The sequence below is a fragment of the Thunnus thynnus genome, chromosome 5 (genome assembly GCF_963924715.1).
Source record: "Thunnus thynnus chromosome 5, fThuThy2.1, whole genome shotgun sequence".
Classification (NCBI taxonomy): Eukaryota; Metazoa; Chordata; class Actinopteri; order Scombriformes; family Scombridae; genus Thunnus; species Thunnus thynnus.
The window spans coordinates 18,306,360-18,326,923 of record NC_089521.1 but is presented as its reverse complement, the minus strand read 5'-3'; the positions used below and the strand labels follow the sequence as shown (position 1 = coordinate 18,326,923).

The 20,564-nt window shown below is 39.0% G+C and overlaps 1 protein-coding gene across 6 annotated transcripts in view; it reads left to right on the top strand.

Annotated features, from left to right (window-relative positions):
- Window positions 1-20,401, top strand: part of sema4ba (sema domain, immunoglobulin domain (Ig), transmembrane domain (TM) and short cytoplasmic domain, (semaphorin) 4Ba) — an 82,966-nt gene extending 62,565 nt beyond the window's left edge. For all 6 annotated transcript variants that reach the window (XM_067589721.1, XM_067589723.1, XM_067589722.1 and 3 more), the window contains 13 exons: window positions 8,066-8,226; window positions 8,423-8,485; window positions 9,676-9,774; window positions 10,322-10,433; window positions 10,651-10,767; window positions 11,028-11,185; window positions 14,010-14,191; window positions 14,823-14,973; window positions 15,310-15,520; window positions 15,631-15,746; window positions 16,176-16,333; window positions 16,476-16,567; window positions 16,779-20,401. In XM_067589721.1, coding sequence (XP_067445822.1) covers window positions 8,066-8,226; window positions 8,423-8,485; window positions 9,676-9,774; window positions 10,322-10,433; window positions 10,651-10,767; window positions 11,028-11,185; window positions 14,010-14,191; window positions 14,823-14,973; window positions 15,310-15,520; window positions 15,631-15,746; window positions 16,176-16,333; window positions 16,476-16,567; window positions 16,779-17,551 — 2,393 coding nt within the window. In that variant the 3' untranslated portion in view covers window positions 17,552-20,401. The remainder of the gene's footprint in view (window positions 1-8,065; window positions 8,227-8,422; window positions 8,486-9,675; window positions 9,775-10,321; window positions 10,434-10,650; window positions 10,768-11,027; window positions 11,186-14,009; window positions 14,192-14,822; window positions 14,974-15,309; window positions 15,521-15,630; window positions 15,747-16,175; window positions 16,334-16,475; window positions 16,568-16,778) is intronic.
- The last annotated feature ends 163 nt before the right edge of the window (window positions 20,402-20,564 follow it).

The window sequence follows — 20,564 nt, the reverse complement described above, 5'->3', positions numbered from 1 at the left end:
TACCTATTCAAATTTTGAAAGTTTAGAGCCTCTAAGGGCTCAGAGCACTATGATGGAAGTATATGATGTCCATTCTCATGCTCCATTATGTCTCATAAGTTGGTGCACCAATTTTTGGGTTGATACCATTTGTTACACAGATTTGGTGCAAAATTTAACCATTTTTTACCACTCGAGTACTGATAAAAATCATCAGAAATCCCTCCAAAATACCACATTAAGACACAAAGACCTTGAGGAACACAATAGAAAAATAAATTCATGCTGTAATTTGACACAAATACTTTTGACATTTGGTGATTTCTGTAAGAATTGCATTTTTCGGCGATTGGATGGCGAGCACTTCTGTTCTGGAAACTGCTCAGGGACCCCAGTTGTTGTCAATATACCTAGGAAAGCCATATGTCCTCTGAATGTCCCAGGTCTCTAGTTTGTGGCTTTTAAGTCAAGTTTCAAAAAATGGTCTCACTACAATGAAATGGTTACTATGGGGTCTAATATCATCACACATGAATACAATTGGGCTCATTGAATCCACAAGAGTCTCAGCTTTCCAGTCATACCAAATTTATGCAATTCCAAGACTGCTTAGGGACCCCAATATGCAGAAATATTCAAATACACCATTTTTAGAATAGGCGAAAATAACACATTTATACTGCATGCAAAGAACTTTGTTTTTTTGCCCAAAACTGCATGGGATTAGCATAAAGTGGACATGTCTGTAAAGGGGAGAATCGTGGGTAACCATAGAACACATTTTCATTCAGATGTCTTGAGGTGAGAGGTCAAGGACCCCTTTGAAAATGGCTGTGCCAGTTTCTCCTTCGCCAAAATTTAGCCGAACTTTCAAGTGTTATTCAGCTGAGCCTGCTACAGCCTCTAAAAGACAGTAATGTCAACTGCGGATGCTGGCGTCCTCGGGGAGGTTAAAATGAAAGTAGTTCTGGTGAGACTATTGGTTACCAGCATCCTTCAGAGATGAGAATGTAGTTGTGTTTATGGTCACAAGACTGGAAGTGGGCCTTCTGACGTCCCTGAAAGATGAGCCATAATGAGTCTTTGCTTGCCTTTGAACTCAGTAAAGACAGGCAGCCATTTTTTTTCAGGTCATCTACTGGTTGACTTTGACCTCCTGCACTAATCTTTATGAACTTACAAACTGCTAAGACGTCATTTTAGATTTAATATCAGGTCCTGCTCCTTGTCTTTAATGGTGACAGTAATCTGCATTTCCCAGCCTGTCTTGTTTGCAAGTACAAATAATGTAAATACAAATGAACAGATTTTGCCACTCATATACAGTAATCGTCATATTTTCTTGAGGTTCTGTAGTAAGTAAACAAGAACGGGTGCTTTAAATGAAGTATGCAACCTTCTGATCTCCTGAACATACAGCTGTAAGAGCTGATAAAGGCAGTCCCTTCATAAGAGAGTGCACTGATTGAATCAGCCTGTTATAGATGCCCTACAAAAGAAGGCACTTAGATCTCTGTCACCAAAGAACAAATTACTCTACAGTTCCCCTCTAGAGGGGATATTTCAAGCTTTTAATTATCGTTGGACTTTTTTGGACACAGACTCATCAGGAAATCAGCAGCAAAAGTGTAGAAGGATTCCTTTAAGTCCGATATAATTAATTTCCCCTCTAAATAGATTAGCAAGCCAGTCTAGACAAGTATTTCAAACCATTTAGCAGTGTCATTTGAAGAAATGACTCTTAATTACATAATAATGGCAATGATCTCATATTGCTTACAGCTGCGAGAGGTTGAACCACTGAGTGCTCTGTTCATGCACTTCTATGAGAGGTCACAGAAGTGCTCTGAACCAGACAAAGCTGCTCTCTCAGATACAGCGAGGTGTAAAGCCCTCCAGCTCTGCCCGCTGGTTTCTCTCGTTGTTTAGTGTTTTCAGTTGGACAGAGGGTCGTCTTTCTGCTTGACTCATGTTTCCGTCATCAGACCAGCAGAGACAGCAGAGTGGAGAGTAGTTTGGTTTTGTTTAGTTTTTCTTACATATTTTACATTATATAAATTCAACTGTTTGTTACTACCAGTTTACTTAAAATATAAAAAACCCCTAATGGTATCAAGCCATGCAGATTATTTTGGTTTTATGTGCTGAGGTTTTAAGATATCTGCCACTGAAAATACAAGTAATACAGTGGAGGTGAATAAAATATTGTTTGTGGTGTTTAAAGAATTGAACAATTATATTTAAAACATTCAACAGTAATATGCCTTTCCAAAAAACAATTTCCCAGATATTGAGGATAATCCACAGACCTCGCTGTGGACAGTTTTCACACTATTTCTTCAATAGAAAGTTGTTCCAGTGAAACATTTTGACAGTAAGTATTTAAGAGAGGAATTGTTTGTGGAAAGACATGCACCTGTTAAGCCTTTCAAATGTAATTTTTAAATGTGAGAACCATAGATTCAATATCTGAAAATCAAGGTAAAACACATTTATGCATGACTAGATATTATTACAGGAAGAAACTGGTGACAAATTAAGAGAAAAACCAACATCAAGTCTTATATTAAGGTGCTCGTCCTTTATAAGACCCTCAATGCACTTTGGCATGGCTTCTCCGGTGTTTGTAACTCTACTGGAGGGATTAACATTGTTACAAAATGTTCATCACTTTCTATTTTGGTGGCAGACATGTGGCAGACATTGCCGTAGCACACAGTATGATTCACATCATTTTCATATTCATCAAACCAGTCAGTGACACCTGTATAGAAGCATCTTCGCTCATTTATCTGCATTTTTTCTTTAGTTTGTCACCCATTTGTAGGTCTTTTTGTAATTTGGATGAACTGATCCTTTAAATATTACTCAAAAGGCTAACTTCTGTTAAAAGTTACTCAAGTAATTAGGGCTGCAACTAACGATTATTTTTCATTATCAATTACTTTTTTACTAATCGACAAGTTGGTTTCCCAAAGCTCAATGTGATGTCTTAAATGTAACATAATCGGCATGTTTTTTGTCCCAATCAACAGTCCATAACCCAAAGATATTTAGTTTACTATCGTAGAAGACTAACTAAACCAGAAAATATTCACATTTGAGTAGATGGAATCAGATAATTTGGACCTTTTTTCTTAAGAAATTACTCAAAACAATGAACTGATTTCGGAAATTAATTTTCTGTCATTCATGTAATTGGGGAGGGATGGCTGTTTTGTTGTTTTTATCCATTTCTTTCAGTTTTTCTTTTCTTTTTCCCTTCTTTTCTGTTACCATTATTTTTCCTCTTGGATACTGATTGTGCACACTGTTGTTATTCATTACAAGAATGACTGTTGTTTTTCTATTGCTGAATATCATGAAACAAATGTCACTGATTGTTAATTAAAGGAAATATTTGATCACAAAAAAAGTAATTGTTGTAGCTCTACAAGAAATAGTTTATATGTAGCTCTTTGAATTATTACCCTGAGAAACAGTTGCTTACACACTGTATAGTCACAGTGAAAGGGCACATGTGGCAACCTGATCATAACCACTTCAATATAAATATACCCTAAAAATAAATTCCTCCAGTACAGCAATGCACTTCAGAGGAGTGGCCATTTATTCTTCATAAGAAAGCTCTCTCAAAGGTTATGTTATAAGAGAAAAGCAAGACAGACGAGGACAAGGATGAACCTCTATGGTACATGTTGTACTGTTGTTATGACCCAGTCTAGTGGTCTAGGGGTTTATGTACCTCTTCAGTAGTGACATGATGGCCACTTGGCTGCCCTCTCTGATACTCTTGTCTCTTTGGCTCCAGCTCCAGATACAAGCTGGTCTTCTCTCTACTCTTAAGTGCTTCGTCTGAATCATCTTGTCTGTTTCCCTCTTCCTGATACACACCACAACATTTCTGGGGCTGCATTGTCATGAGTGGCCCCTCATGAATCAACCTCAGGCAGTCAAACAACAATAGAGGGGATTCTTTAAGAGACTGCGGTGTATGAGGAGGTGAATTTAGGACGAGTTCATCTAGGATACACTCATGCTTATTATGTAGTTTTGAGGGTAACACTCTGCACAGTGTTTGACCTCCAGTAGTTATCATATCCTGGTTTTGTGGTCTCAGGACTGTGTTGCTGACCGCTCCAAAATGTCTGAGAGTCAGTTCAAGTACATACTAATTTATTTTAATTATTTTATTCTATAAAATGTCAGAATATAGTGGAACATGAAAATCATAATTTCCCATAGACTTTACTTCAATCTCAGAACCCATCGGCTATCTGTCTGACAACAATTTAGCCTTTGGGGGCAACAGCCAATATTTCAGGGATTCTGGTGTAGCAAGTGGATATCCGGATAATGGCTATCTGGGCCAAGACTTCCTCTTCCGTGCGCTGGCCATTATTTACAGTCTGATAAGCAACTTGAGACAGTCCAGACCATATTTTGGCTAATCTCTGTAAACATATATATGCATATGAATGTAGATAAATTTAAAAAGCTGAATCGTCGTCAGACATTAGCCGATGGGTTTGAAGATTGCATTTCAGCCAATGTGTTCCTCCTCTTTTGCTCTCCACATGGACTGTTTACCTGCATGCAACCAAAGCCTTCTCAAAATGATGATGATTGGTCTATACAGACTACAAACGGAAACCAAAAAGCTTCCAGTACCAAAATCTTGTCCGGTTGCCTGCAGATTCTGAATTCATACGCAGATATCTGTTTATAGAGATTAACTTTAGGATGACGTTGCACACTTTAAAATTTATTTTTCTGGGTTGTTGAACGTTTTGTAAATATAAAACCTGTCCTGTCAAAGGTTTTGGTGGTACTGCGAGTGGCCACCAGGGTAAGCTTGCAGCAAGGCTGAGTCAGTCTTTATACATCTGTGTTAGAGATACATTAAAGCTAAAGACTTTAACTGTAATCCTGATTTTCTGATATCATGAGAAAGGTTGATTTCTTTTTGTTGTCTTGCATCTTTTCTTGGTATATATTATTGCTATCTAGTCTTCAAATTACAGGTTAAGTTACCAGTAAAAGTAAATATTGTTGAAGGTGATGAAGCTAGATGGCTTTGTTAAAATGTTTCTATAATGATGCAATTTGTGATGTCAGAATATATTTATGGGTAGATTTTGGCAGTGATTTTTTTTTTTTTTAGTCAACGTGTTCATTTTTTAAGCATACAGTTTTATTAATAAAGAACATAAACAAAACATGCTATTTTCATATACCATTTAACAATTACCAACCTCTCAGAGGAATAACCAATCAGTCTTTACCGAAAGACGAATTATGGTTTCCTGAAATTATAAATGGAAAGCTTTTTACCATTGAAAACCCTCCTGGATTTCTTTAATGATACTCAATTAGGGGCCCTTTTGTTTTTCTCCGTCAGTTGTGGTCGTTAAGTATGACAGTGGTGATCTGACTCCAGAGAATAATTGTGTAGATATCCTCCTCTATGAAAATCCCTCAAAGCATTTGTTATGGTTCAGGCTTTGGCCTTTGTCTTTCTCTGTGTAAATCACAGTTAAACTTGCCTAAGGCTCTGTGGGGAGGAAAAAAAAGGGAGGGAAACGGTACCGGCACAGGGCAGCACTCCATTTATCCTGTAATGATAGTGAAAAGGAGAGAGAACAGCCCCAATGGGTCCATGTACAGTACGCAGAGCAGAGCCTCTCGTGGTTTTACAGACAGATTTAACTACAGTAAGGCTCTCTGTTGCTGTGGTGATGGACTGCTATTAACATGTTGTTTTCCCAAGGGAGAGGAAGTGTCTCAACCTCCTGTACCTACCCAGGGAGGTGAGGTTATATCAGGTCACATGTACTGCAGGGTATGCACCACATCGTGTGCTTATTATCAATTGAACTTAATGACACCTTACTCTGTCTGGACTGGATTAGTTTTATGCAGGGAAGTGCCATAATTGTAATTATTACCACCAGCATCTGTGGTTTTAATCCAGTGTGAATCTGCCAAGCCTGTGATTCTTAGTCTGAAAGTGAAAATACAGTGAAAACTAAACATCTGACAATAATAAAACTGAAATGACTTTTACTTAATATGCATTATGGTTTTGTCGGCTCGCTTAATTTTATTGTATCTAAGGGGCTGTTCAGAAATTATTGGTGGGGATGATCACGAAAGAGGGAGGGTTATGTATTTTTTCTTTTTGCTGAAGGAAGGATGGTCTATACTTCTTGGGAGAGCAAGAGAAGGAATTTTCTTTTCTCTTCTCACCCCATATTTATATTTTATTTCAGCCTTCTGTGGAAAGATTTTTTTTAAAAAAAGATCAAATTGTTGTAAATGATGGCTTTAGTTTGCACAATGGATCATAAAGTTGCCATATGTGCAGGACAGCAATTCTGTTTGTTTTCCTGTCATAATTACAGAGAAACACAGAATCACTGGATCTTTTTGGATATACTGAATGTGATTAAACAACAAATGTCATTCCCATCTTCACAAAAAGGAAAAAAAAGAGTTAAATGTGTAAAATAAAATCAGCCAAGTTCACAATGACACATTGAGCCCACTTCATTCATTCAGTGGCAGTAATAACTGTTTGCTCAACAGTTCCTTATTAAAATATAAAGTGACTAGTATTCTAATATTGACCAGTTTATAATGTTAAATTTGGCATTTGCTATTAAAGTTTTAACATTTTCAATGTAAATTTAAGTTATTAATAATGAAATTAGCTGAACAGTTGAGAATTTTGTCATATTGGAAAAAGGGTGCTGCAGTCAAGGGGAGTGTCCAAAGAAAATATTAATTCTGGGGAAGGGTCTTGCTTTTTTTTTTTTTTTTCATAATGTTCAGCTCCCCTCCCCTGTATCTTTTGTCAGTGCCTTAGAGCAGTAGTTTATGTATAAATCACAGAGACCAACACTCCTTTACCGCAGGAAATTACATTATTAAAACAATATTAGAGGAACTTCCTCAATAAAATAAAGTTCTTTCAGTCGTTATTTTTTCCTTATTGCACATTCGTCACATTACAGGAGCAAAGGTCGTGTATCAGAACTTCACTCACTTCACGTTTCCATCAGCTCCCGGCTTCTGTTTATGCTGGCATGCAATTAAGGCAAGTTGTTCAAGCTGGGCCAGCAGCGAAAGCCTCCAGGCTTCTGCAAATCTGAGACACACATGGGCTTTTAAAGCAGTGATTAGGAGAGCTGATGATTTAACCCCTGGCTTCAGTCAGGAGGTGTTAATGTGGTTGGAACAAAGCCATTCACTTACGGTAGGAGAAATATGAGGAATTTGCTCTTCCTGTTTCTGTTCTACTTCTTCATCTCTCTGTGATGAAAGGCCGACAGCCGACGCACAAACACAGACACATTGATTATGTTCTTTAGTGTTTTTTGGTGTATCAAATACTGCATGAGGCCCAGAGTCTTAGTTGTCCTGTAGTAAAAAAGTCAAAGTCCAATAACAGTATGATCTTATCATCATCATGTTAGTCACTAGTCGCACTGTTATTGGACTTTGACTTTTTTTTATCTAGATGGTAATATGATGGTATATAAAAGGGTGTTTCTGGAGCATCTTTGCACCATCACCTTTGATATCAAGGTCATCCCTGTCTCATAATTTCCTGTCAGCTCTCCACTGTGTGCTGTTTAATGAAGTCAAAAATGCCAGGAAGAAATGCTTAAAAATTGTTGTTTGTGCATAGGTAGATGATGTCATTTAAGACAATTTATGGGTGTATTTTTGTTTTTTCACGGAATCTAAACTTGTCAAAATCTTTCATCAACATGAAAACACCCAAAAAGTCACCGAATGAGAAAACAGACTTTGTGATGTGCTTCTGAGGAGTGATACATTGTGCTGCTGTGTCTAATTAAGACACAGTATCTGCAGTGTATCTGTGAGGTGCATCACATTTTTGACCACACACAGAAACGTGTTCAAAACGCAGTCATTTGCATATCTAAGTGAATTTTCTGTCTACAACAGCTTATAATGGCTTGTAACAGTCATAATGTACTGTGCAATATCCTCTTCATATTCATCATTGGCAGATTAATTAATGAATTCTACCTTTTATGTGTCTGTTTCTGTTCAGATGCGAAGGAGAGAACAACTAGAAGTTTCTCGGTCGACGGGGTCTTCAACTACACCTCTCTCCTCCTCAGTAAAGAAGACAACATGCTGTACGTCGGAGCTCGGGAGATTCTCTTTGCTCTCAACCTCTCTGATATCAGTGCAGTCAAGCTACAAAGAAATGTAAGAGCCAATGTGCAAGAATCTGTAAACTACAGCACCATAGACAGTATGCTGTATCAATATGAATGCATTTATAATGTGATCCCAGAGTTACTGTATGAATATGGATATAAATATATGATCCCAGAAGTCCAGTGTGAATATAACACACCCAGTTATATTATGCCTGCAGTCTGACTGTGTATCTGTACTGCAGCTCACATGGAAAACTCCAGAGAGGAAGAGAGAAGAGTGCAGTTTCAAAGGGAAAGACCTGCAGGTGAGAGAACGGCTGGTGTGAAGCTCAGATGGCTCAAACATTATTTACATGACTGCAGGTTTTCCTCGTTGGTTAAGTTGACCATTGTTGCAGTAAACTTTGGAAACAGACTCAGGGCAGAACCTTGGAAATTTCCTGTCAAGTTGTAACTTTCCATTCTCTAACAATGGATTTTCCCTTCCTTTCAAGCAAACTTTTCCTGCATTCCCTTTTTCTTTTGTCAGCCTGCTCCATTACCATTTGTACATGTACACATTCAGACTTTTAACCTTGTGAGTTTGTGATTAGCTATGCGTCATGAGGGGGAACATGTCAGCAGGAGTTCATCAGTGTTTGTTTTGAATATTAAAAACTGATTAAAAGTTGATAGATGAAAAAGAATAATTGGCACAAAAATATTGGTGGAAATTTGATTATAAACCTGCATTGCAGAACTTTTACATATAAATGAACGTCTGTTACATTCACACCCTTACAAAATGAGTTCACACAATGCTGATTAAGCCTGTCACCGCCAGGTAAATCTCTCTGTATTTCACAGTATACAGAGTTTTTAAATCTGGTGTTGGTGGCGACATTCCCGCCTGGCTGGATGAATGCATACTAGAGCATCCGTACCAGAGACTTTGGCTAACTTCTAGTTAGTCCTCTGCTAACTTGAATGGGGCAAACCAGTTCAGTGAGTTTAAAATAATTTAAAACGATTTCTTCTCGTCTAGACTTCTAGGCTACCGCGGAGCCTATGATGTAAGCATATGTTGACAGTGTTTTTGTAATTACTCTCACTGCCAGAAGGGCAGTGAGGCGCACTTCAGCTTTAATAAAACTATTTGCAGTGCAAACACTGTAGTTTCACAATTTGTTGGGGGTTTTTTGTAATTTCTTTTCCAGACTGTGGTGCAAAATCTCCAAATTATTTTATGTTTTCTCTCCATTTTTATCTTTACTGGCAGGAAATGAAACATCCTTTGGGTGATGGGTTAAAAATAAAATAGAGCGGAAATCCATTTAAGCTGATTTTTTTTATGTGTATTCTTTGTGATAATTGGCAACATCTTTTATATTTAAGCTTTACATATCTAAATAAATACAGCTTATTAACCACATATCTTAGTATTTGTAAAGAAAACAAAGTAGGGAAATTCATTTTCAACCATTTTATGACATTCTTGCCTGTGTTTCTATTACAGACGGATTGCTTCAACTACATCAAGATTTTGCTACATATGAACAGCACTCATCTGTATGTGTGTGGAACATACGCCTTCAGCCCCATCTGTGCTTACATAGTAAGTGTTTATACAGTATGAAACAGTCACATCTACTGCAGTGACCTGCTGTGTGCAGCTGGACTCTACCTGCGCATCTGTTGTAGAAGAATCTGAAAGGTTGTCAGTCGGTGCACATTGTTTTAAAAGAGGTGGAGAAATTTATATGTGGTGTTTATTTATTAGACCATAGAGGAAGAGCATCTAAGATCTGATGTTTGCTGCTTCCTGCTCTCAGCTCACTTAGCAGTCTGACTGAGGCTCGGCCCAGATAGAAGATGCATAATTTTATTATCTCCTGCTGCGAAAGGAAATGGATCAAAATATTTAATGCTTGTAATCAGATTATACTATATGAAGAATCGATTCAGTTTTCAATCCTTCTCCATATCCTTTAAAGCCTTTTAGAACAATCCATAACAAACATACTGGGATGACCTGTGCTTCAACCTTGCCCGAGGACTGACTGACCACCTCTTCACAGTGGGATAGACTGACAGCGGTCACTGTCAGAGCAGGTTGCAGATGTACTTTTCAACTTGACATGTGGTGTGTGTGTTTTCTGCAGAACACTGCAGATTTCTCCCTCGTCAAGAGCAATACTGGTGAGATTGTCACAGAGGACGGACGAAGCCGCTGTCCCTTCAACCCTGAATACAAGTCCACTGCCATCATGGCTGGTAGGTCCCAGAATAGCTGTCAGCTGTCAGTGAAATCAAGCTTTGTTTAAATGTTATAGACACCACTCTGGGAAACAGCAACGTAACCAGATACAGGTGGTTGATATGGAGACAAATTGGGGCATAACCTCTGGATTTCGTAACAGTGTATGACGCAGAGGCCCATTCCCTCGTGGTAAATACTGTGATTATACTGGTCTTCTTTATTGCGTTGCAGATGGAGAGCTGTACGCCGGTACAGTCAGTAATTTCCAAGGAAATGAACCCATCATTTACAAGAGTCTAAGCCAAGGAACTGCTCTAAAAACAGAAAACTCACTGAACTGGCTTCAAGGTATGGTGGTAGCAATACTTTTCACTATATTCCTCATATAATAAAGATCCTATTAATTTTTAAATCACATTTTATATGAGATAAATCGCATTTTTAAAACTGTCAAATATGCTGTATGAGAAGTCCAGATTTTGACACTTGTTACAATTGGATTTTTTTAATTTAGTATGACGTCACAGGGAATATGGACGTCTTTCTCTGGATGCCAGAATTTCATATCCTGTAAGTTGACAGTATTGTTCATGTTGCGTTTCTTTCAGACCCGGCCTTTGTCGGCTCTGCCTACATACAGGAGAGCCTGCCCAAGGGCAACCTAGTGGGCGATGATGATAAGATTTACTTCTTCTTCAGTGAAGCGGGAAAGGAGTTTGATTTCTTTGACAACACCATTGTGTCACGCATCGCTCGCGTGTGTAAGGTGAGTGATGCTTGAAGGCAGATAGTCAATCTAAAGGGGCCTTTGTACCCTTCAGCAACACATCCTGACACCCAGTACTGGAATCTATCAGACCGAGAAAAGGGTGTTTGTTTGTGTGTTTGTTCATTGTATGCGTGTCCCTGTACAGCATGCGCTCCTATACATCACATATGAAATCTTCTGAAAGCTGCTTACAGCTTAAATATGATGAGTATTGCTCACAGTCCTTCTGGGCAGTGACGCAGGAAACGCATTCCTCTTACGTGTTTCTCTGTGTTTGATTCTTTTTCCTCTTGATCTTCTCCTCCCTCTATTCTTATCATGTTTCACCATATATTTGTGTTGAGACAGGACTCGGTAGCCAACTCAAAATGGTTTAGGATTACTGTAGTGCAAGACCCATGCACAGAAATGGATTATCACCTGCTGAAGTACTTCAGCTCAGGGCTTTTAAACTAAAATGCAGACCTCACAAAGTAAAGTTAATATTTTTTCAGGGTCCTCTCAGTGCTGTAAAATCAGTTCTCCAGATCAGGCTGCTGCTCGTCTCTGTGAAAAGAGAATCATGTTTATCACTGTCCCAGGAGAATGAGAAATAGTAGCTGACAGTTTGACGTTCACCTCAGAGAAAACATGACAAGTTAGAGCTGCCGTTTGAGGACAGCAAACAATTTTTTTTTTTTCTATTTCAAACTTGTCCTGGGACACCATCTAAAATGTGTCTTTTTTTAAGTATGGTTAATCACAACTTTTTAGGAATCTACATGGAAAGCTAGTATCTGTCTTTTTTCAGGCCTTGACTGTCTCCAGGTCTGTGTCCTGACAGTCACCCTACTGTCAGATAAAGGCAAGACACCAGCTCCAGTTTGTGCATCAGATATAAACCCCAAGGTGGTTGGAGGCCCAGCTGTGAATCACAGGGCTTTTTCAGTCAGACACCGCCCACAGTGTTATACTTTTTCATCTTCCTGTAATTGTTTGCTCAGTTTTTCCATATATCCAATTAAAAACATCATTCCAGTTAACAAAGTTATATAAATACTGATTCATGTAGCGTGTTAATAATGGGTTTCATCACTGAGGAAGGAAGTTATTAAAAATGTGTCGCTTGGGAGTTAGATTCCCAAACAAAAATAAAACAAAAAATGGTTTAAAAAGTGTAAAATGTTAAACATTAACAAAGATTTCAAATCTGGTGAATGCTCAGATGTAGGGTTTTGTTTCCTTTTAGTTTTATGGTATAGTGATTCCTTTTCAAAGAAATTATTACTTTAGGTTTGATTCTGTCCCTGTCTCTCTAAATCCCCTGTTTGACTTAATTATGCTGGCTGCAGTCTCCTCTTTGTTGCTTATTGAGGTGTTAAGTACACAGGTTCCACTTCATCGAGGCTAACTATAGAATGATAAACAACGTTTTGCTTGAAACAAACAAAACAAAGCATGTTCTCATTTGCAGGATTTCCCAGAGAGAAGCCATTACTGGCTCCCATGTTCATGGCTTTTTGAACAGCCCTTGAAAGGGATGCTTTTACAAGGGATTAATGAATGGGATGCATTTGCTTCAATTATTCATAAGTCAGTTTAAGTACAGAGTGGCATTAAATTATAAACCTAGGTTCAGCGAGGAGGTCCATGGAAAATACTGTATGTTGCTCATTATCTGCCTGGGTTACTACAATAAGTAATTGCCTCAGAAGCTCAGTATTGGTCATGTGTCATTTCCCCTCCCCATCCTGTGCGGTCATTTCCTCTAATTAATGTAATACTAAAGTGGACTCAATTGAAGCTTCATGTTAAAGGGTTTTATGTAGTTTAGCTCATTTAGTATTTCTCTCTGGTCCTCTGCTCTGCACATTTTGAAAACTAGTTATTTCCCCTAACGGCCAGCTTTCATCTCGTTAGACCTTTGCCTATAAAAAACTGGGATAAGTGTTGCCATGGACTGAATGTAAACAGAATCCCAGGTCCTTTCACAAAACCAGAATAGCATCTTGTACAGTATGTAGTTGTACATATAACGTCTGTAGTCACCCTCCTAATGCCGAGAACTCCCTGTGGGTCATGTTTAACAGTTATACATGAAATACTGTAAATCACTTTCACACTGAGGTTTAAATCTGCAGTTGCTCTCCAATTTGCACACATATCATATCGTACAATCTCTGCAGCCAAATTAGCCTGCTTGTCGAGGAGGTCTCGTGCCACACATCACTTTGAAGGCTAGCGCCAAAGGCACCGAATCACAGCAATAGTGTCAAGTGAAGAGTTATTGTCGGAGAGCAATGCTTCTTTTTCTTTTTGATTTAAAAGCATTTGCCCTCCTCAAAGCCCTGAGTGTTTTTTATCTAAGCCAGTTGTGATGATGTATATTGTTTTCATGACCTAGAAGTCTGCTGCCTCAGGGTACAGTATATCTGTGTTACAGGCGCAATTGATTTAGCTCATTATGCTGTTACTATAGGAGGTTAATGTTTTTCAATTACGTCAATTCAAACAGCTTCACCTTTTGGCACAGCGCTGTCTTTGTTTTCAGTCACACAAGTAAATTACAGAATTATTTGCCTAAAATGATATACCATGACGTAAAGTGTATGTTATGGTATTTAAAGTATGTTATGGAAATGTACCATATGGTGCACATTATCATTTCATGCCTTTTACAAGCCTGTCAGATCCCATCATATCACACTTGTGCATCAATCTGTGTGTGCAGCAGCATTGTCAACAGTCACCACTGCAGACAGGTGTCAGTCTTATATTGTTGCACCCTCTACTGGCCACACGTTAAACAACTCCAACCAACAAATATTAACCTGTGTTGCAGGGTGACTTGGGAGGCGAGAGGGTTCTGCAGAAGAAATGGACAACCTTCCTGAAGGCTCAACTCTTGTGCTCTCTGCCCGATGACGGCTTCCCCTTCAACATCATCCAAGACATGTTTGTGCTGACACCGAGCCCCGAGGACTGGAAGAACACTGTGTTTTATGGAGTGTTCACATCTCAATGGTGAGGACTAACTTTTACCGCTTTGACACAACACCAAACAAATGAAGTGACTTCTTAAGATATATTGTTCAGATCTGACACACACAAGAAATAAATGTCTCTTTGTCTAAGGTATGGAAATGACATTGAGTTTATAATGTACAGTTACACACACATAACACTCGTTGGGGTTTTTAAGGTTGATTTTTTTGAGTAAATATCTATAAAATTATCTTTTTTACGCAAAAAAAAAGAAATAGAATGGAAGTATAGTATTAATGAAGGCTTTGAAATGACAGTTAGACCACGAGGATATAAGATAAAATTTACAGAAAATATAAATGAACATGACCATGTACAAAAAACATTTATCTCAAACGAGAAGAGAAGACAAGTGGTGCTTTGTAACAAGTTTAGCCACTAGTTTTTTTTTGTCCATCTGCAGGTAAGTATGACCGCAGTATTTCTACAATCCTGGCCACAGCCCTGAATACAAGATTACAGTTAATCTCTACACAGAGTTGGTTAGGCATTCAGCGTAAAAAACATCCCCTCTATAATGTTACAAAGAGCTTTTTTCAAGCTTATCTAAACTCAGAATAAAACAATTTATCAATCAGTTTTGTTGAGATGCTTGTTTATGTCTTTGAAGGTACAAGGGTGCTTCAGGAAGCTCTGCAGTGTGTTCCTTCACTATGGACCAGGTAGAAAAAGCGTTCAATGGCCGATACCGCGAGGTCAACAGAGAAACACAGCAGTGGTACACATACAACCATCCAGTCCCAGAGCCTCGACCTGGAGCGGTGAGTACCTACCTGCTGCCCTCTGCTGGAGAACCAGTAGACACATGTCAGTGCTCAACAGTATGTCAGCTGTATGAGGAGTCTCATATGTTCCTGTCTTTCATCAGTCGCACGATCAAGGCTTAAGCAGATATCTGTCGGGCTGGCGTCACGCACCACCTCTCTTCCTAAACATGATTCTTATCAAACTACTGTCGTTTTCATTTCCTGGCTTATCACAGTTGAATCAGTGGGGGGGAGAAAGAAAACAAAGCAGTACTGTGCAGCTGCAGTTGGTGTCATTATACATTGTGTGAGCGAATGTATTCAAAAACATGACTTATGTTGCCTTCACAGTGTATCACAAATGCTGCCAGAGAGCAGGGCATCTCGTCCTCATTACACATGCCGGACAAGGTGCTGAATTTTGTGAAAGACCGCTTCCTGATGGACAACGTGATCCGCAGCCAGCCTCTCCTGCTGAAACGTAATGTCCGCTACACGCAGATCGCTGTCCATCGAGTCTGGGCAGCACACAAGGCTTATAATGTGCTCTTTATTGGCACAGGTAAATAACGACACACACATTCACACTCGTCAGTCTCCATGATCTTGTTATCCATTTCTTGCATTTCTTCACATTTAATCTAATTTTAAGTTAAACTGTATCTTCTCTAGATGATGGGAGACTTCATAAAGCCATCAATGTCAACAACAAGATGCACATCATCGAGGAGATGGTGCTCTTCCGTGACTCCCAACCAGTGCAGCACATTGAACTGGACTCTGAAAAGGTACAGTACTCCGCTGAGAGAGGGAATGAAAACGCTTTCTCATGATGGGGAGTAATAACAAGCTCACTAAATGCATTTATTGGCAGTTTAGAGATTCTGTGAGCCATGAAGAGTCACAGCCTAAAGGAGACCTCATGTTAAATGAGCTAATTATAACTATGCAACTCTCTCTCAGGGAACTGCAAACAGCTGGGGTTGTAACAGCTGGAAATGTGACACTTCCTGAATCCTGGCTTGTTTTTGCTACTCTATTTAGATTTGTACATGAAATTCCTATAAAACCGATAAGTGTGATAAGAACTGTAAAGCTCTGTGTTCTGTATTTAGATCAGGGTCAGACAAGGAAGATTCTGGATGAAAATAGTAACCCAGTAACTGTATTTGGGGCACTTCCTTCCTGTCCCCTGCTTTGTCATCTCTCCTCCACAGGGTCAGCTTTATGTTTCCTCTTTCTCTGAACTGGTGGAGGTCCCAGTAGCTAACTGCACTAATTATCAGAGCTGCGGGGAGTGCATCCTCTCCAGGGATCCTTACTGTGCCTGGAACGGGAGGCAATGTGTTGATGTCAGACAGGCTCCACCAAACAAGTATGTTATCCCTCTGCACTGTAATCTACAAACTATTTTGCAGCTAAAGCTTTTAGGCTGTCATTTCTGTAATATGTAAATATAAGATGGTGAAAGCCTGCATTTAAAAAGCCCACTTTCTGATTAAATATATGTGTTTCAGTGCGTGGCAGCAGGATGTAGATGAAGCAGACACATCAGCTATTTGCAACAAGACAGTGCCTAGCCCACGGTTTGCTAAACCTCCACCTACACGTAAGTGAACTCTTCTCTTCACTGTCATAGATTTACAGCAGCACTCTGCTGTAGATTTTTCCATGCTTTGCATTTCAATTTGAGTCTTGATTAAAATTGTGTTCATTGTGTCAAATCATTTATTATTCTGAATTCTGCACCAGATAGAGCGGTACAGCCTATTTCATGTAATATCTGACTCCATCTATGTCTCCGCTGTGTCTTTCCACAGGAATGTCTTCATGCCAGGTGATCATTATCCCAGCCAACACATTCAAAGTACTGCCTTGCAAGCTGCGCTCTAATTTGGCTGAAAGGAAGTGGGAGTTCAGTGAGAGCGCAGGTCACTTCCATTACCCCAGCCCAGAGGGGGGGCTGGTAGTGGTAGCTCAAGCTGACAAACAGGAAACCTACGAGTGCTGGTCAGTGGAAGAAGGCTTCAGACAGCTGCTGGCAAACTACTGTGTGAGGGGCGAGGCCAAGCAAGAGAGCACCACCCTGACAGGCCGTTCACATACGCCACAGATCTCCCAGGATGAGTTCATCATCCTGCCTGGCAAAGCCCGCTCACCGCAGATCAACACCAAGACCTACTGGAATGAGCTCATCGTGGTGTGTGCCCTCCTGGCGTTTTCTCTGGTGGTCTTCTCCCTATTCGTGGTCTACAGGAACCGCGACCACATGAAGTCCATGCTCAAGGAGGGCGAGTGCCCCAACATACAGCAGAAGAAGCCCAGAATAGTAGGGAAACCGGCTGAGAACTTGCCACTCAACGGCAACACAGTCACAGCATCAGCGTCAGATCACAAGGGCTACCAGACCCTTAACGACAACTACATCTGCAGCACTCCGCCGCACGAGTGCTCATCGCCCGACAACAGCAAGAGCTTCTCAGAGTCAGAGAAGAGGCCTCTGAACTTGAAGGAGAGCCATGTAGAGATATCTCCCACGTGCCCACGGCCACGAGTGAGGCTGGGCTCTGAGATTAAAGACTCTATAGTGTGAGGCCGGCTTCATGTTATGTGGAGTGACTCAAATTAAACTGAAAAGAAAGAGTGCACTTGCTGAGAAAGACAAACCCTGATACGAAGGAAAACTGAGGAACACATCAGACTCTTCATAGAGGGACATTTCATTACACAGATTTTGCACTTTGTCTTACTTTTGTTCTGTTCCTGTGGTCCATGTACATTTCTTTTTATTTTCCTGTCACTGCCCCTCATTCAAGTGCATTCGAGGCACGCTGAAGAAGTTCCAGTTTGCCTTCAGACTTTTTTTTGCATTTTTTCACGTATGGCTCACAGATAGAATGTAACAAACGTATGGTAGAGGTGGTATCGCAACATGATTAAATAATTGAATTTCATTGCATTGCCAGTCAGTCCGTCCATAAAATCCTAATGGTAATGCTTTGAAAGGCAGAGTGATTTTCAAACATGTTCCCACTAACAGCTTACACAGTGTTGGCTGTTTTTTTTTTATTCTGTCATCTGGTAAGAGCCTACCTTTCGCTGAGGCTATGCACTATGTACTGTACTGTAGCAAGGTAAACACTCACACCAGAATAGACGTTAACATGTCGGTCGGCATGCAAGAGAGAGAGAAAAAAAAAAGTCCTGTTACACAGTTTCTTAGATAGCCAGTGTGCATTCACAGAAATATACTCATTGTTTAGGCTTCAATAAAATAAGGACAGATGCTGAATTCAGAGAAGAAGAGCTGTGCTGAGAGATTAAATAGTTGATCAAAAAGATTTATTAAGTGGAAGAAAAACAAAAACAAGAAATCACCTCAGCAGAAATGTTGTAGAGACTCTCACCACCTCAATCACTACACACCAAAAATAGATTATTATATACAGTAGTCATAAATGAAGACTGACAAATATTTTTTAGTATTGGTATTATTAGTCGATACAAATATTTCTCTGTTGAAGCCTCACTTTCAGCAGAGTTGTTGTCTTTTTCACCAAATGTGATAAAAGGGAGAGAAAAAAAAAAAGAGAAGCCCATTCCAGGTATTTTCATGCTGTTCTTCATGAGATAGGCAGTCTATGCAAAGCAAATAATGTGAAGTGAGGTAAACACCAAGAAAAACCTCACCTCGAGACTGAGTAAGCACAAAGGTGTTGGCGCTGTTAATTACTTTAGGATCAGTGGCACTGCAAACACACACCCAAGCCCACACGCATACACACACATATTCACTCTCATTACACTAACTGTAAGTATGCAAGAGATTTTAGCCATTCTGGTGGAACAGGAAGATAATAAAACTCTCTGAAAGACGTGGCGTCACAAAAAAACAGACGATAAGAGACGAGGGTCCAGTATAATAATATAATTCTTTGGCTGCTGATTTATCTCAACATGGTAAATGATTATAAATATTTATTATAACTATGTGGCCAAAAGTGTCTTTTACAGAGACATTTTTTTTTCATAATCATTCTTTAATGTTTGAAATATCTTTCGCTGTTCACAAAGGGAAATAACAATAAATATAAATACACCTATTCATAGTCTGATTTTAAATAACACACATCTGTACAGCCTTGACTTTTTTCTTGTTCATGAATGGAAGAAAATTACATCTGCTTGCTTAAATGGTTTTAAAGTCAACCATAAAAGCAATAACTTTCATTCTCATCCAGTAATAAGCATAAGAGTTATGCCTTTTAATGATAATCTTTCCTTACAATGTAATAATTATAAACCATGATCCAACAACTGTATGAGTGCAAGCTTTCTCAGCAGTGTGTCAGTGTAACATGAAAGCATTTTTAAAACTCATGCAACATTATTTAAGTCCCATTTGGCTCTAGTATTGTATGAAGATCAAAGTTTCACAAATGAGAGATGGCATACTGCTCAACTCAGAACGCATAAGATTTTGCACATGATGTTCGAAAAGCCTTAGTCTAATGCAGGTCACAGATTTGATAACAATTCTGCCTTTGGGGAAAATGGATAATGCCTTCTGAAACAATAATCAAGAGATGTGCCTCTTGGGGATAATAAACTAACCAGGTAATAGTGCTGTGGAGTACAATGCTATATATCGTAGGGATGACAGGACTGGCCATGCTCAGAAACCAGAGTGAATACATGTAATTTGATACTGTCAGCATTGTATAGTATGTGCTTATGAGTTGTTGTTTTTTATGTTATTTTTTGTTACAGTGGCTCAGTCAGGGACTAAATTGTATTCTTTAAGGTGTAGCACATTAAAAAAAACCACTGGCTGATTTTGATATATTAAAACATAGATAAGCATAGTATTACATTTGTTATAAATGGCACTGCAAAACTGGCTCTGTGTGAATTTCAAAGACCGGTCGGCTATCATCAATCATGCAGTATGAAATTATTCATGCTTTGACTGTTATTAAAAAAAACATAAACAAATGGCAGCTTTTTTGGTGAAGTGGCTGTCATCAGAACAATATTAAATTTGCTAAGTGCAGAACAAACACAAAGTGGCAGTGATTTAGTAAAAATATGTGCAGGTACTGAACATGCTTTTATCTGAGTACAAGCCTAAACTACTCTATTGGTTCATAATACTCTGAATGCCACAGTAAACGTATCGTCATGTGAGCTGTCTCAATGAACCACTATAGTCAGGCCTTCTATTTGTGACAGTACAAGTTGCTCACTCTTGTCAACATGTATTGTAAGTAAAAGAGTTTTTATGTAAATTTGTTTTGTAAATTCAGCTGCCAATGTAAAAAAATATTGTGAATTGTATTTTTTTGTATGATACATCACTACTGTTTTTTTTTCTTTTTTTTGTATTGTATATAAAAAGCACTTTATTTTAATTTTTCAAATAAAGATCAAACAGATACTTTTTTATTTGAATGGTTCTTGTTTTGAACCTCCTCCTCATGGCACAGGGTAGGAAGTGTTTGCTTAAATGTGTGCATATGAATGTAACTGCTTGCCCACAATGTTAGGATTTTTGAGGGTTTTTTAATCATATTTGTACAGTTTTAATCTCTTGGGGTGGAGACAGG